General features: G+C 46.9%; 1 protein-coding gene across 3 annotated transcripts in view; it reads left to right on the top strand.

The window, feature by feature from the left end:
• CACNA1A (calcium voltage-gated channel subunit alpha1 A) overlaps window positions 1-17,962 on the top strand; it is a 216,052-nt gene that overhangs the window by 166,960 nt on the left and 31,130 nt on the right. For all 3 annotated transcript variants that reach the window (XM_037505963.2, XM_037505964.2, XM_054693304.1), the window contains exons 25-30: window positions 6,315-6,414; window positions 8,200-8,360; window positions 9,697-9,834; window positions 11,278-11,479; window positions 13,731-13,895; window positions 16,072-16,182. In XM_037505963.2, coding sequence (XP_037361860.1) covers window positions 6,315-6,414; window positions 8,200-8,360; window positions 9,697-9,834; window positions 11,278-11,479; window positions 13,731-13,895; window positions 16,072-16,182 — 877 coding nt within the window. The remainder of the gene's footprint in view (window positions 1-6,314; window positions 6,415-8,199; window positions 8,361-9,696; window positions 9,835-11,277; window positions 11,480-13,730; window positions 13,896-16,071; window positions 16,183-17,962) is intronic.

Here is a 17,962-nt window from a genome sequence, read left to right as displayed (position 1 = left end):
ATGCCCTTCCTGGCTCTGGTGCTAGGAACGTGGCCTCACATGTTCTGACCAGAGGTGTCTTCATGACAAGGGAGGTCAAGCCCATCAGACACCCCTCCCACACTCCCTCAGGCCCTCCAGGGTAATAACTTCTGCCTAGAAGACATCCCGATGGTGCAGACACCCCTATCGGCTCCATCCATCTGTCCAAACACAGTCCCCCAACTTGGCTGGCTGCAATGTGGGTGTTGGATTTCTCCCTCCTTGACCACATGCTTTGTATATGATAGACGTGTCCCGTGTCCATCAACTCAACCCAGAGACTTTCCTCTAGACTTCTGTCAAAGGAGGGGGTCGCACTGCTGCTACCAACCCACAGTTTGCTCCTCATGGTTTGGGGAAGGCCCAGCATTCAAATGACCAAGGAACAAGTCTTTGTTGTGACAGGTTGTAATTTGGGATATGCTGTGTCTTACCTCCCTAGGGCTACAGTTAGGCTCTACTTTATGTAAATCTAATCTGCAAAAACAAAATTAGTTCTCCACCAAATAATACTTCTTGGTATTGCAAAAAGATTTGCCCCAGATTGTTTTGTGTTAATGTGTAAGTTTACTTTTTAAATACAAAGTTAAACAAGGGTGTTCAAAATAAGCCTCCACCTCATCAAAATGCAGCCTACGCAGCCGTGTGCTTGTAGAGTCAGCCTTTAGAATGGGATTGTGAAGTTGCCTTCAACATAAAACCAGCCTGCCCATCCATGCCCTTGAATATCCCATTTTGAACTTTTTTTTTTGTTCCTATGCAAGGAAAAGGTCCAGATAGGGACTTTTAAATGGCTAGCCTGTGAGCATCAGAGGGAGCATGGCAAGTGTCGGGTGCTCACATGGAGTGTGGGAGCTGCCGTGGCTTTGGCTATGGGAGCACCTGTAATGTGGGCATGGGGACAGGTGAGGAGACTGAGGCCCTGCCCTTCCATGCCCTACCCACCTTACTGTCAAGCATCCGCCAGGCACTGTCAGTCCTTCTCCAGGATGAAGCTACAGACCTGCACAGCTGGTCAAGCACCCTGACCACGCTGTGCCTGCATGCTCAGAAGCCGAATGGCTGAAAACCAGAGAATTAGCCTCTAAGCTGCCACTTTTTCCCCTGAAAAGCTTCAAAATCTCCCCATCGATGTAGGGTCAGAGTCTCTTTTGCCTGAGAAGGTCTCCCTCTAAGGGGACTTTGCATATTGTCATTTTCCTTGTTAACAACTAGCTGTCACCCTGGCAGGAGCAGGGGGTGCTCTGAGGGTCTCTTCCTAAGTGTCCAATCCCAGAGTCCTTTCCTTCTTTCCTTCCTGGTCTTATAACTTGCTTTATCTCTCCTGTAAGCCTGTCTCCATGTAGACAAAGCTGGGACCCCAACATGTGTTAAATTAACTTTATTGTTTTAGGAAAGGTCCCCACATATCTGGTTTCTCTCTAGACGTGCTCACTCCCTTAGCCGCGCTTGTGCCTTGGTTCCCCATAAAATAGAGAAAACTGACTTAGTGGCAATAATAGTAACAGCTTTCATTTATTTAAGCTTCACAGCAACCCCATGTGGGGGGAGTTGTCTTATTGTTCCCATTCTGTTGATGGAGAAACTGAGGCCCAGAGGGGTTGAGGAGGGCGGGGCAGTGAGTCTAGCAAGATCACTAAGATTGGGCTCAGCAGGTCAAGTCTTGGGGTTGCTGCCTATCCCCCAGTCCGTATCTTGGAGACTTTCACCAGTTGGCAGAATTCCTCAAGTCAGAGCCCAAAATCTAAGGGAATGGAACCCATGGTGGTTCTCTTCCTTGTAGGAAGGAATCTTGCTGTTCTGGTCCTTGGGCATGGAGGCAACGATTGTGCCACTGTTGTGACTGTGCCCCCACCTGGGATATGGGAACAATTTCTGTGAATCCTCCAAAGGATGTGTTTCCACCCATCCTGCACCTCACCAAGATATCTGTGTGTGTCCCTCTACCTACTGACTGACTGTGCCGTGTCTGTGACCCATCATTAATGCACTGTTCCATTAGCCATCACACATCTCATGCTCTGTGCCCATGTAGCAGAGCAGCCAGTAGATATTTCTCAGCAGCAGGGGGATGGTGATCCTGCCCTCACTGCCAAGAGTCCATCTGGTACTGCCACTCCTCCCTCAGGGCAGGCCCGCACAGCTGGCAAGTTGCCTTGCCCAAGGCTGTCACATGCCAAGCTGCTCGGAAGCCAAAGAAGGAGCTCTCGGGGAAGCCACATTTTAAAACCCCCATCCTTAAAGCCCCCTTCCACAGAACATACTATTTTTCTAGTATGTGATGAAAAGGAATCAAGATTAGAGGGACACTTGCACCTGGGTTTGAATCTCAGTCTGCCACTTCAGCTGTGTGACCTTGAACAAGTTGCTCTCCCTCTCTGAGCTTCAGCTTCCTCATCTGGAAAATGGATATAATGGTGCCATCTTCCCACGGGCCAGCAAAAGACGCATAAAGTCAGCAAGTGAGACAAAAAGCACTCTCATTCAAAGACACTTAAATGTCTGTGAAGGAGAATGTACACGACTCAGTGTATTCCCAGACACACAGACCTTCAAGAATCACTGAGCTACGGGAAAGGGGACAGGGAAGGAATGTCCTGTGTGAATATTTGTAAGCATTTAAACCATTCTATGTTTTTTTAAAAGATTTATTTATTTATACATACAAGAATAGGGGTACAGGCCAGCAGTGCAGGCATGAGAGGATTCACCAGAGACAGAGTGGAGAACAGAACAGGTAGATTCTACTGAAGTGCACAGCTGAGGGGAGTAGCGGGTAAGACAGGAGAGGTCTGCTGTGCCACATGGGTTATCTCCCTGGCCGGGGCTCGAACTCAAGCCGCAGTGGCTGGCAACAGTTTAATAGTGCTGAGACTTTAACCCCAGGGAAACCCTCTGTGTTTTTCAAAGTATCACTAACTTCCAAAGGCTCAGTAGATGGGAAAGTTCGTAGAGGGTCTGCCCAAGGCTTCAGCATCCTGATGGAAGTCAAGTTCTTTCACTTTGACCACCAGCTACTGCTGGAGGATCAGAGTGTAATGAGATGAGCTGTGCAAGAAGCACCACCAGATGCCGAGAACTTTCAAGTTCCACCCTAATTGTGTCCCAAATTGGAACCCTTTGTCAACCTCCCTCTCCTTCATAACAAGTGGACAAAGCCAAGGACTTGGCTCTGGTTTATGGAACATTAGAATTGTTAAGACCTGTTTGATAGATGCGGATAGTAATTAGGAGCCAACTGAGATTCAAACCCAGGTCCCCCCAACTCCAGAGTTCACAAGACATTTTAAAAACTTCCTGTCCTACAACCTCTGGAAGAAAGTCTGGTTTCTAAAGCTCTTGGCAGTAAGCTTCAGTGCTGAGTCACCTGCAGTAATGGATGACTGTGGCTGTCCTGCTACTTGGACATTTGGCTTTCGTGGTGTTGGGCAGTGCCAACGGCAGGGGGCTGAATGGGGGGACTTCCAGATGGAAGGATGGAATGGACGCCAGCCAGGGCCATAAACCTGAGGCTATCCCCTTAGTGCACCCACACGTGCATGTGTGTGTGTGTGTGTGTGTGTGTGTGTTTTCTGTGTTCTTTCTTCTGAGGTGCTTACGATCTGTCTCTCCTTCCGACGCCACCTAACCAGGAGCAGTACACGGTAAAGTGTCTCTCTCTCTCTCTCTCTCTCTCTCTCTCTCTCTCTCTCTCTCTCTCTCTCTCTCTCTCTCTCTCTCCCCCTCTCGTTCTGTCTCTCGTTCTTGTCCTCCATGCCCTGGTGCAGCCATGTCGGTTCTGGGCCTGTGTCCGTGGCCCGTGTCCATGAGCTGTCCTGTTGCTGTCAGTGACTGTAGCCCTCTCATTCTGCTCCACCAGGAGGAGAAGCCCCGAGGGGTCTTGACCACTGCCTCCCGCCATGACCTGCCACTAGCCTATTTCTTGGCAGAGAACAGAAAGAGCATGGGGAGGGGTGTCTCTCATTTAATAGGAGATATGAGCTGGGCGGGGTGGTTATCAGAATGAGTTTACAGCGTCCTGATGGAAAGAGTGAGCAGCCCCAACAGCCGGGGCTTAGGCTCTGAAAGGAGAAAGTAACCCCTCAAGGGGCATCTACACGCAGCAGGTGGCACAATGCCTCAATGAGCAGGGCTTTTTCTCAGCTCTCAGGCTGCGGAAAGAGCACCACAGGGACAGGTCATCGTCAGATGGACACACGTGTCCTGGGAGACATGTTCCCACACCAGCCGTCAGCAGCTGGAAATTGTAGCTGCTTCTACATACAACCTCCATGTCCACTTGCTTGGCGTTTTGTTTTTTTCCTTCCCAGAGTCTAAGCTTCATTTTCAACTGTCAGGGAAACCTTATAGCACCCGGTTGCAACCAGTATGATTGACCTGAGATAGGAGCACAGCTGCAAATGTGGATTAAACAGGAATGAAACAGTTGCATTGCAGCTTGTTACATTCAAGCTGGGTTATTGTTAAAAAGGAAATTAGTTTGCACAGGGGAGGGGCTAACAACCTACTCACTAGTGCCCACCAAAGCAAAAGTCCCAAAAGGGTCTTGAAGAAGAAATAACTGCCTTCCTCTGGCATCCAGTTTCGTGTCCCTGCTCTGCCTAAAATCACCACAGTGACTCCCGAATTGTGTCTTATTCACTGGGGCCACAGCCTTGAGAAAGTAATAACTGACTTTGATTTAAGAAAGAAAAAAAAGCCATGTTCAGGCCTAGTGAGTCTTGTGGCATAGCTGTGCCTGATTTCTTTAGTCACTGAAAAATGAGAGAAAAGAACCCTTAAAAAGCAAATGGCAAGAAGAGTGTTTTAGCATCCACTCACCCACACACACTAGGATGGGGGTCTCTGGAGTAGCTCTACTTATGACCCAGGTGGTAACTATAGGGAGATGTTTGCTAGGAGACCCCAGAGAACTCCCAGCTGGACCATTCACGTGCATCCAGGCACATGCTGGGGATTGGGGAAAAAAAAACAAGATTAAAGGGGAAATGAACACATCAAAGTCACTGTTGAAGCCTTTCAGTTTTCTATCAAAAGCCAGAAGCCTAAGACAGGGACAAAGATGATTCTGGAACAGCAATATGGTCTGGTAGAACCCAGGGACCATGGGGGAGGCTGTGGATGAAGGGGCATTCACCTTGTATTCTGAGGGTTGAGTAGTTGTGCAAGTGGAGGTGTGGAGGAAGGATACATCTAGCAACAAGAACAGTGTGGGCAAAGGCAGACAAAGGAGTGAGACTGGGGTATGTCCCAGTGATGACTACTGGGGTAGTAATCAGTGAATGCAAAAAGTAAAGGTAAGTCGGGCTAGATTTCGAAGAGACTTGAATACTGTGCTAGAAGTTTGCATTTGTGTTTCTAAAATTCTGAGAGATAAGAAACTGGAGAGTAACATAGTCATTGGCTTTGACTACTATGTTACAAGAGAGTTGAAAGAAGAGAGATAAGGGGAGTGGGGGCAAGGGGGGTGCCATTAGGATATGGGTAATGGAGTGGAACCTAAGATGGTAGCCAGGAGAAGAGAGTACAGATGTTTAGGAAGGTGACCTATTAGGGATGGGATGGAAGACAGGAAGTTGAACTTGACTTGCAGGTTTCTGGCTTGGAAGACTGAGTGGGTGGTGAGTTCCATTAACCACAGTCTTTGATGGACACATGCAATGACCTCTTTGGGGCCCAAATCATGGTTGACCAATGGTATCCTGGCGCCCCCATGGTCTTTATGGTTAAGGCTCAGGCCCCATAGGCTCCATACTGAACCTCTATGCAGTTCTCTGAAAAGATGGGCTAACACACTCTGGAAGAATGAAGCAGTGGTTCAATATCAGCATCCAGTGGCCTGGTTCTCTCTGTTATGAATTCATGGAAGATTGGTGGAGGGGAGACTCTTGGATTAAGGATCACTTTAAGAATTTCCTGAATCCTGCTAGAAGGGGGAAGAAAATCCCACTTTCTAAGGACCTGCCAAGACCATCTCCAAAGAGTGCACCAGGGGCAGCCAACTCCCCTCACCAGATCTGAGGGTCACCTCCCTGGGGCAGCTGCTCAGCCCAACCAGGTGGTAAAGGGTGCTCAACAAATCTTGAGACCAAACCCATCATATCACTGACTCCTAAGCCCAAACAAAGCAAGAAGCTGACTGTTCTTCCCCAGTGAAAGCAGGGCAAAGCCAGGTTCACCCCAGATTCCTAGGCCTGGGACGGTGGGGTCCTATAGAGCTTCAAGCCAGCCACCACCCAACCTAATCTCTGCTCCCTCTCTTCTCTTCTCCCCACCCTGACGTTCCTCCACAGTGGCAATAGCAAAGGAAAAGACATCAACACCATTAAATCCCTCCGCGTCCTCCGGGTGCTACGACCTCTTAAAACCATCAAGCGGTTGCCAAAGCTCAAGGTGAGATTGGGATATGTGGGAGGCATGTCAGGATTGCCGTGCACAGTTGAGCAGGTTGCACACTGATTAAAGATACTACATTGAAAGGGATGCTGATACCATTACAACCCTCTTATGTGGATGCATATGTTATTACAGTTTTCCAGCAGATGGCAGCAAAGTGAGTTGATCTAACAAAATCTTTATGTTGTGTCAATTTTCCAATAGATGAAATGTCTCAAGATTGGGATCCCTTTTCTTAAATCACATGAAAGCATAATATGACTAAAACAGAACATAACCCTACTCTGGAAAGCAGGACACAGAAACTGCTTCTGTGTTTCTGACCCACAGAACCTTTGTTTCTGGCCCCACAAAACCTTTGATTTTTTTGCCTAACTTTTCTAGGCTCTAGTAACTTCTATTCCAAAATAGCAAAATAACATCTCTCCATAACTTCTCGTTCAAGGGGAAAAAAGGAAGTAAACAAAGCCTAGTCTTTTTTTTCCTATTTTTTTTTTATTTTTTTCTATTTTTTTTACATCGTTCATTTTTAAACAACATTTGCTTCCTCCCACCCACTCAGGTGTAGTCCCCATAGAGTTTCCTTCACCAATTCACCCGTGCACCATCACCTCAGTCCCCTGTTCTCCTCCCTCCCTCTGATCCCTCTCCCTCCTCCTCCTCTGAAGGATGTCTCTGATTTATAATTGTCCGTTTTTGCTTTGCTGTGTTTTGTACTGTTATTATTTTTTACACTGATGTTTTATTTGGTTCCCCTATGTTCCTGCTATAAATGAAACCATCTGATATTATTCTTTTTCCTTCTGGTTTATTTCACTGAGCATAATTCCTTCTAGCTCCATCCATGTTGCTGTGAATGGCATGAGTTTATTTTTTTGATTGCTGGATAATATTCCATTGTGTATATATACCACATCTTCTTGATACTGTCATCTATTTTTAGGCATTTGGGTTGTTTCCGGGTTTTACCTGTTGTAAATAGTTCTATAATAAACATAGGGGTACAGGTGGTCTTTTGAATCAGTGTTTTTGTGTCCTTTGGGTGGATCCCTAGGAGTGGAATTGCCAGGACTTATGGTAGCTCCATTTTTAGTAGACTGAGGAACTTCCAGACAGCTTTCCATAGTCAAAGCCTAGTCATTCAAATACTCGTTCTTGGGGCCTCCCTGGTAGCACAGGGGTTTAAGTTTCAGTGCTACCAAGCTATCACCAGCCACTGGTTCAATCCCCAGCCAGGGAGCTACCCACACAGCACAGCAGACCTCTCCTGTCTCACCCACTGCTCCCCTCAGCACTGTATTTTAGTCAGTCCACTCTGTCCCCACTCTGTCTCTGGTGAATCCTCTCATCCCCCACACCTCTGGCCTACACCCAGTTCTTGTATGCATAAATAAGTTATTTTAAAAAAGAGTTTAAAAAATAATAACTTATCCTACCCCTGAGGACCACCTGATTATCACTTATTTAAAAGTTGTTAAAACAGGTCACCTATTTTTTAATTAAGTGAGTGTTTTTAAAAGGTGATGCTATGCCAATTTTCTCAAGAACCCACTGTTAATAGAAAACAAAATTTCCCAGGGAATGATTGCTGGAATTTTAGATGCATGGAAAATATTGAAACCAGGCCCATAATTACTTCTCCAGACTGTGTGACCTTCCCCTGGGTGACATAGCTCATGTCCTTGTCTGTGCAGTGGGAACAATGGCATCACTTTGTGTTTTGAGCTGCTAGAGGAGGAGGCTGTCCACTCCTCACACCTTTCTCTCAAACCTGCCCACCAGGCCGTGTTTGACTGTGTGGTGAACTCACTCAAGAACGTCTTCAACATCCTCATCGTCTACATGCTGTTCATGTTCATCTTTGCTGTGGTGGCCGTGCAGCTCTTCAAGGGGAAGTTCTTCCACTGCACTGATGAGTCCAAGGAGTTTGAGAAAGACTGTCGGTGGGTCTTGATTCTCCTTGGCATCCCCATTGTGGCTAGTGGGTAGGAGGTGGCCAGAGGCACCAATCACTTGGACTTGGAAACTGAGGGGTTGGGCCTTGGGGATGTCACCCTATTGCATCTGATTTGCATCTGGCTTTAAAACCACTTTAAAATTCAAGTCACTGCTAGTCACTTCAGGATACACCCATGAGCTGCCTGCTTTCCTCCTCAGTTGCCTCCTTTGTCAAGTGGGGTCAGTTTCTGTTGCCAAACATGTTAGATCAGAGATTGGCAAACATTTTCTTTGGTCAAGGACCAAACAGTAGGGCCTCCCCTGGTGGTGCAGCGGTTGAGCGCTGGGCAGAGGCTGCCTGCAGCCTCTGCAACGCCAGTTCCATCCCCGGCCACCGGCGAGGGTCCCACAAACAAACAAACAAACAAAAAAAAAGGACCAAACAGTAATTATATTTGGTGGTATGGACCATATATTCCCATTTTAGCTACTCATTGCCGCCATTTTAACACGAAAGCAACCAGAGCCCATAGGTAAGTGGGCATGACTGTGTCCCAATAAACCTTTATTTCTGGAAACTAAAATTTGAATTTCATAGCGTTGTTACTTGTTGTGAAAGCATTCTTTTGACTTGTTCTTGACCATTTAGGAATGTAAAAAACTATCATTAGCTTGTGGGTCACACAGAAACAAAGTTAGTTTGTGACAGTAACTTGCCAATCCCAGAGTTGGTTGGTTTTTCAAAACTTTTTGGGTTTTAGAATTGTAGATTAGGGATGATGACCTGAAGTTCCCCATATTTGGGGCAGCCGTACCTTGGGAAACTCTGAGCTCAGCCTGGGGAAGTGTTGAGACTTTAACCAACGGGGCACTCTCGCTGAATACTGCTAGTGTTACTTTGTGGTAAGTGGCGCCCTATTAACTTGGTGGCTGTTTCCTGAGATTGGAAGGATCCCAAGCATTTAGCTAGGAGTCTGGGATTGTTTCCTGCCCTAAAATGAAGCAGTGGTGCCCTCCATAGCCTGAAAAACCCAGAAATGCCCCTGTGTCTTCCTGTTCTTAATCCCTCAAGCCTGAGGCTCCCAGCCTCAGGACTAGAAGTGTTAGATTCAGCTGGCTCTCCCACTGGGTGCAGGGCCATGGCATCATCTGGGGATTTGTCTCCAGGAGGATACTCATAAACAGGATACACAACAACAGGAGACGTCACTCACTTCTTGGGAAGGCATTGTGAGCTGGTGGCTACCCCCTCCTCCTCCTCCTCCTGTCTCCAGTCGTCGTAAAGACGAGTGCTCAGAAGCGCTTCCTGCATGTGCTAACAATCCTCATTTCCCGTGGCAGTGGCAAGTACCTCCTCTATGAGAAGAATGAAGTGAAGGCACGGGATCGAGAGTGGAAGAAGTACGAGTTCCATTATGACAACGTTCTGTGGGCTCTGCTGACCCTCTTCACTGTGTCCACAGGAGAAGGCTGGCCACAGTAAGTGACCTGGCCAGAAGAGCCCAAAGGAGTCACGCAGGGGGCCTAAGAAGTGGGAAAAGAAAAGGTCTCAGAAGCAGTGCTGAGAAAGGTCTGGGAGGGGAGGGCTTCGCTCCTGGTCTCCCAAGATGGTAACCCTGCTAGATGTCACACCTTCCACATGCATGGAGCTTGAGGGTGGTGGGGGGCATCTGGCCATAGCTTGGCTTGCTATACCCTGAGTGTATGGGCTGTATCCTCCCAGGATGGGATGTTTCCAGTTTGCAGCAATTTAACCCTTCCTCTGCTGATGAGTGAGAATCTCCAAGTTGGGAGTGTGGCGGTGGCATTTTCCAAGGCCATGTGACTAACTGGACCATTTGTGCCCACACAGGAGCAGAGCTGGGGTGAGACAGAATGTCATGCGAGTTTAAGACAGGCCCTATCTTTATTTGAATGTCTGACATCTTGTGCATCATGAGCTTTTCACTTTCATTTTTGTTTTTTTAAACATTGCAGTAAATTATTATCATTGCAATTACTACTGTGCTTGGCACGCCCTTAATTTATGTCCAAAACAGAAGCCTTATTCTCCTCACCTTAGTCCTCCTCCCAGAGATCTCAGAAATGCCAGGGTTTTGGCTTGGCACCTCCTAGCATGCCCTCCATCATTCTCACCACCCTCCCTCTCAGCAAACACACTGACCTGCCTTACCTCTCTCTTCACCCACACATACGTGGTACCCACACACACACGTGGTACCCACACACAGGAGGCCAGTGCTAGCCCATAAGGCACCTTTGAGTGAATTTTTAAAGACACCCCTTCCTCAACAGACTTTCTTTCCATCTGTCAGAAAATCATTGCAATCGACGTCATGATTTTGTTTGAATAAGGTACTTTATGGCTGGCTGCCAAAAAATGTTGTCATCATGAATACACAAATCTATCATGTCTGCATTATGGTTGCCACCCTTCAGACAGAACCTTTGAGCAGTGCCTGACCTGTGCAACTGTCCAGAGCCTGCTCTATGTGCATCCCCACTGAAACTTCTGAACTCCTGCCACGGCCTGCACTTAAACACCCCCAACACATGCACCTGCCTTCATGATGCCTCCTCACTCCCACCCACCACTACAGACTTGATTGCAAATCCCAGTTTGGCCTTACCTGAAGCTCAGATTCTTTGTGTGCAAATTGGTACCACTGATAATTTCCCTGAGAGGGTATCTGGGAAAATAAAGAAAACATTAAACATCATTTTTGGCACACATGAGGTTCTTGATAATGGTGGTAAAAGTTACTGATTTTGTTGTCAGTACTCCCACAGACAAAGGAGGTAGGAAGATGCTTGGAGTCAGAAAGCAGTGGCTACTTTATTTCTTTTTCTTTTCCTCATAATGTGTCCCTGTTTCCTGCTCCCCTGCCCACTTCCCCTCCTCCCTTGCCCGCACTCTTACAGGGTCCTCAAGCACTCCGTGGATGCCACCTTTGAGAACCAGGGTCCCAGCCCTGGGTACCGCATGGAGATGTCCATCTTCTATGTTGTCTATTTCGTCGTGTTCCCCTTCTTCTTCGTCAATATCTTTGTGGCCTTGATCATCATCACCTTCCAGGAACAGGGGGACAAGATGATGGAGGAGTACAGTCTGGAGAAAAATGAGGTACCACCTGCCAGTTTTATCCACTGTTTTAGTACTGTCACTCCCACCACACACACACACACACGGGCCAGAGTCCGGGACATCTGGAGAGTGAAAAGCAGCATTCGCCAAGCGAAATTCAATCTAAGTGTTTAGTCATTTTTGACTAGGTTGTGCTGCAGTAACAAACATTCCAAACTTTTCAATGCCAGAATGCAATTGATTTCTTGCTCACACTACATGTGTCAGTGGCTCCACTCCATGTCACCTTTATTCTAGTTCCCTTCTGAGCTACTTGAGATCAAAAAGACAGTGTGGCAAACCATGGTCCAGATCTCACAGCCTGTGCCCAAAAGTGACATGTCACTTCTATTCATATCTCTTTAGTAAGAACAAGTCACATATCCATGCCTGATGTCAACGGAATAGGGAAGTAGAGTCTCCCCTAGGGAGGGGTAATGAATATCCATGAATGAAAATCCAGTCCAGTGGAGAGTATGCACATAGTCCTTTACCTTTCTAGTAGCACCATCCATGCTGGATGGAGGGCCTAGGATTCATCCTTACTCTACTCTGTTGGCCCCTACGACTTAGTAACATTATTGTTCCCTCTTGCTTTCCTTCAAAGAGGAGAACGAGAAGCAAAGTATTCTGTAGGAAAGAATGGTTAGGCTTCGCTGTGTGAAGGATCCTCAAACTACTAAAAATGGAGCTACCATATGACCCAGCAATTCCACTCTTAGGAATCTACCCAAAGGACACAAAAAACATTAGTTCAAAAAGATACCTGCACCCCTATGTTTATTGAAGCATTATTTACATTAGGCAAACTATGGAAACAACCCAAATGCCCAAAAATAGGTGACTGGATCAAGAAGATGTGGTATAGGGCCTCCCCGGTGGCGCAGCGGTTGAGCGCTGGGTTGCGAACCTGCCCGCGGCCTCTGCGGCGCCGGTTCGATCCCCGGCTGCTCCCCGGCCACCGGAGGAGGGTCCCGCATGGCGCGCAGACCTCTCCTGCCGCCCGCTGCTCCCCTCAGCAGTGTACTTCGGTCCTTCTGCCTGCTCTGCTCCCCGCTCTGGCTCTGGTGAATTCTCTCACCCTCCCGCGCTTCTGACTGTACCCAGTGCATGTATAAACAAAAACAAACAAACAAACAAATAAATAAACATGCCTATATAAAAAAAAAAAAAAAAAAAAAAAGAAGATGTGGTATATATGCACAGTGGAATACTATTCAGCAATCAAAAAAGATAAACTCGGGGCCTCCCTGGTGGCACAAGGGGTTAAGACACAACCTACGAAGCTATTCGCAGCCACTGCAGCATGCGTTTGATCCCTGGCCAAGGAGCTACTACCCACATGGTGCAGCAGACCTCTCCTGACTCCCACTGCTGCTCCCCTTAGCAGTGTATTTCAGTCAATCTGCCTGTTCTGTTCCCTACTCTGAATCCTCTCACCGCCCCCATACCTCTGGCTTGTGCCCAAGTTCTTGTATGCATAAATAAATAAATATTAAAAAAAAAAAAAGTAAGCTCATGCCATTCACAGCAACATGGATGGAGCTAGAAGGCTCATGCTCAGTGAAATAAGCCAGAAGGAAAAAGAAAAACATTGAATGGTTTCACTTATAGGAGGAATATAGGGGAACCAAATAAGGCCTCAGGAAGAAAAAAATAACAATAGTAATAATAATAATAATAAACAAAATTAGCAGGCAACCATAAATCAGAGACATTCTGCAAGGGAAGGGGAGGAAAAGGGATCAAAATGGGAGAAAAAAGTGCAAGGGACTATGGGGATGGTTCTTGGGTGAATTGGTGGTAGGAATTTTACGGGGAATACACAATGATGTAAAAGATATAAATTAAAAAAAGAATGGTTAGGTTTCAAAGTAAGACTTGGGCTGAAATTCAGGTTTGGCCCACCTGGCAGCTGTGCCTCCTCAAACAAATGCCTTAACCTCTCAGAACCTCTATTTTCCTCATCTGCAAAGTGGAGTGATTGCTAGTACCCACTTTCTCTGCTAACGGGATTCAACAAACAGATGGGGAAATGTCAGCAGAAAGTTTGGCAGAGGGGAGAAGAAGCCCTTGGGGGAAGAAAGTCATCATGGTGAGGGGATTATGGGCAGTCTAAGAATCCTGACTGGGGGCACGAGTGGTAGAAATTCAAGCAGTTGTGCCAGAGGGCCATGTGGAGTTATTTGTGGGTGCTGTCAAGCCATCTCACGCCTGCCTCGGACCCTCACAGTCAGTCTCTCTCCCGCAGAGAGCCTGCATCGATTTTGCCATCAGCGCCAAACCACTGACCCGACACATGCCCCAGAACAAGCAGAGCTTCCAGTACCGGATGTGGCAGTTCGTGGTGTCGCCACCTTTTGAGTACACCATCATGGCCATGATCGCTCTCAACACCATTGTGCTCATGATGAAGGTGAGTCCCCAGCGCCGCTCAGCACCCATCGCACTCCTGTCTTCTGCTGCAGGCTCCCAAATGACCATTCAGTCGCCACCACGCCTTCCCTGCAGCTGTTCTCTCTGCCTCACACACTGTTCCTATCATTCTGCCTGGTCAGCTCCCTCACTGCACCCATAAGCCACTTCCTCCAGGAAGGCTTCCTGACCTCTCAAGGTTGACCCAGTTTCCCATTTTTGCAAGCATGCAATAAGTTGTCTCACGTGCCACATTATCTGTGTGGTTGCCAGTCTCCCCCACCAGCCTGTCAACTCTAAGGAGCCAGACAAATCCTGGTCACCCTTGAGTTCCTGGGATTTGATGATAGCTTGGCTCAGCAGGAATAAGGCATCTCAATAAATGTCTGATGACTGAAATGAGGAAGGAGGGGCAGGTAAGGACCTTGCAACCCTCAGGGCCACTGAGCCTACTCAGGGTGAGAAGTTAGAACCTTTCACCATGTGGTTTGGAGGCCAAAGACCTGGGTTCAAAGACCCAGGTCCTCCTTTTAACTCACCATTTCACCTTGGACCAGTGACTTCCTGGCGTCTCAGTTTTCCTATCAATAAAGTGGGAATGATCGTAATGGCACCTTCCTCCCCTCTCCTCAGGGTGGAAGTCAGTCATGCAAAGACTTTAATATATTTCTTGGCACTTCAGAGACAATAAATTTAGTTGTTAATTTTTGGTGAAAAAGGCACATCCATTTTCACCTGAAAATCCTTCTCCAAAAGGAAGTTCTTTTATCTCGTCATTGTGATTATGAACAGCCTCCAACCAGCAGATGAGAGGACAGTGGAGCACATCATTTCTCAGGCTGTAACTTACTCACAGATCATGGAGGATCTTATTAAAATGCAGCTTCTGGTTCCATAGGTCCCGGGTGGCGCTGAGACCCTGCCCTTTAGCCCAGCCCAAGGGCATGCCCCGAGTGTCCAGGCTCTCGTGAGCACCCCGTCTCCATCGTCCAGTGTTCCCCATACGGAACTCTTTGCTATGTTCGTGTCATCATTTTTTTTCTCATTTTCTTTATTGAGGTGAAATTCAGATAACATTAGCCACTTGGAAGTGTGCAGTTCAGTGGCATTTAGTGCATTCACCTGGGTGTGCAATCACCACCTCTATCAACTTCCAGAATATTTCCATCACGCCAAAAGAAACCCTGGACCCATCAGCATCCCCCTCCCCTGGCAATTACTAATCTGTATTCTGTCTCTGTGGAGTTACCCATTCTGGACATTGCCTGTATTTTAAAGGCTAGACACCACACTATTTTGTCCTGAAATTCTTCAGTAAGCATTTCTTTAAAAAATAATAATAATTCCTATGTAATCTCATGCTTGACAGGATTAGTAGTGATAATTCTCCAAGATTCACATTGAATTGTCCCCAAAATGTCATTTACAGCAAGTGGGTTGTTGAGCCAAGATCTAAATGGTTACATATGGCCTCCGATTTTTGTCTTTTAAATCTCTGTCCTCCCCAGACCTTATTTTCATGCTGTTGACTTTTTAGGGAAACCAGACAAGTTGAATGAAAATGTTCCCATCTCTGGGTGCGTGTTTTCCTTGTGGGGTACTGTGACTTCTTCCTTCATCTGCCACATTTTCTGTAATCTAGCAACTAAGGCTAAAGTTTATAGATTCAAATCCAATTAAATAATTTGGGCAAGAATATCTCATAAGGAGTCAGTACAGTGATTACCTTTAGGGTGGGTTATCAACTGGGAGGGGGTGCAAGAAAACTCTGTGAGGTGCTGTAAATGCTCTAACTCAATTTGGGAGTTACCTGTACAATATACAGGTAAAAATTATAGCTATAGTGCTTTATGTTTCTGGGGGGGAAAAAGAGCGATCTGAGCAAACAAAGAAACTATGGCAGAAAGGATGCTGTGGCCATCCCCCTGCATCTCGTTCAGAGCTGGGCCAGGCTGCCCTGGGATCTGGATGCTCAGACAGAACTCCAGAAGGGAGTTTTTATTTTGATGTAAAAATACTAGCCAGCCTGTGAAGCGCTTGCCTGAGGGTTGGGTCAGCGCCACCGGACATCAGTGGGGAAGCCAAGTGCCCAAGCCCAGCTTGCCCCTGGGAAGGATGGCCATACAGCGGCCTCACCAGTCCCTGCCCTACTTGCTGATCCCTCCCTCCTCCTCCAGTTCTACGGGGCATCTGCAGCTTATGAAAACGCTCTGAGAGTATTCAACATAGTCTTCACCTCCCTCTTCTCCCTGGAATGTCTGCTGAAGGTCATGGCTTTTGGGATTCTGGTAAGTACAGCTTCAGGGTTAGAGATGTGGATTGCGGGGGCGGTGGAAGCCCAGAGGGCAACTGAGTGATGGGTGATGGTCTCCCCACCTGACCCCAAGAGCCCTAGCCGCCAACAGTGGCCTGATCACCCCAGTGATGCCCACAGACAATGTGTAAGCATTCTCTTTGCCAAGTAACACCAATGAGACTCAACACTCGTTGACTTTTACTGTATGTGGGACATGTATTTATTCAGTCATTCCTTGAAGTGATCTGATGGGTGGAAGTAACTGTCATCTTCATCTGTCTTAGAGTTAAAGACACTGAGATCTAGACAGGCTAAGTCCATGAATTTCAAACAATTCTAATCACAGTCATGGTAAGAAATACTCTAGTCAGTGGAGCCCAGCATGCAGGTGTGCATGTAGACAACTGAAATAAAATTGGTATCTACCCTTATGAACTGTACTCTGAAGTTGTCCATTCTACTCAACTTCATTTCCTTTTTGTTTTTAATGCAGTTCATGACCCACTAACTTGATTTCATCTCCCATTATTCCAAAGAGATCTGTGAATGGGGAGAGGGGGGCTGTAAAATTAGACAGGAAAAAATTACATCTTTATTTTTCACCATTCACTAACTCAATTTGAGCAATTCCTTCCATCTTGAAGGCAGACAACAACCCCCTGCAGCAAAACCCAGTACAATCTACATCAGATATTTTTCATAGAGGTTACAGGTAATTCAAAATTTAGTCTGTGTTCATCGTTGTTTCAAAATGCTGGTGGATGTTAAACCAGAAAATTGCTAGGACTTATTTAATGTATTTGCGGAAAAATGCATTCATCATTAGATCACCATTTAAAAAATATTTTGATTACTATATTTTAGTATAACAGTTCTCCTAATCATCTTGGTGTTTTACTTTATGCATTTATAAACCTTCCTCTGGAAAAGATTTTTCCAGATGGCTAAGGGCTTCATAGCACAAAAAAAACTGAGGAAGACTGAGACTAATGAGTTGTGACCTGGGGGACTCAAGAAGGCCCCCTGTGCAGGCCAGGCTGGGATTTGAAACAACTTATCTACTATACCCTTGAGCACCCATACAGCCTACCTCTCTGATGAGAATGACCTACAGCTCATTGTCTCAGGTGGGGTTTCAGTGGGTGACGGCTGGGTTGTTGCCTTGGCTTCCTGAGGTGGTAAAGGGTAACTGCCTTGGCACCAGAGAGACCTCATTTCAAATTGTGTCCAGGCTGCATCATCTCACCTCTCCGTGCCCTGTCCCTCCTTCCAGAGAGACTTGCAAACCCTTGAACACAAATGCTGTGCAATGGCGACTGAGAGTGAGTCCTGGCATTCAGTGAGTGCTCAATAAAGGCTAAGAAGGGCTCCAGGAAAACTCATCTCCCACCTTTCTCCTCCAGAGCCATGGTTCTCAACTCAGCTTTCCATCAGAGGCACTTGGGAGATTTCTTAAAATTCAGTGATGCCCCAGACCCACTCACAGAGGTTCTGATTCACTTGGCCAAGTGGGGAACCCCTGTATGTGTAGTCTTTTTTTTTTTAAGATTTATTTATTTATTTATACAAGCACTGGGTACAGTCAGAAGCGCGGGAGGGTGAGACAATTCACCAGAGCCAGAGCGGGGAACAGAACAGGCAGACTGACAAAATACACTGCTGAGGGGAGCAGCGGGCGCGGCAGGAGAGGTCTGCTGCGCCATGTGGGACCCTCACCTGGAGGACCGGGGATCGAATTGGCGCTGCAGAGGCTGCAGGCAGCTTCGCAACCC

The sequence above is a fragment of the Talpa occidentalis genome, unplaced genomic scaffold (genome assembly GCF_014898055.3).
Source record: "Talpa occidentalis isolate TD23 unplaced genomic scaffold, MPIMG_talOcc4v2.1 talOcc4.12, whole genome shotgun sequence".
Classification (NCBI taxonomy): domain Eukaryota; kingdom Metazoa; phylum Chordata; class Mammalia; order Eulipotyphla; family Talpidae; genus Talpa; species Talpa occidentalis.
The sequence above is the reverse complement of the archived record's forward strand: the minus strand, read 5'-3'. Positions and strand labels throughout refer to the sequence as shown.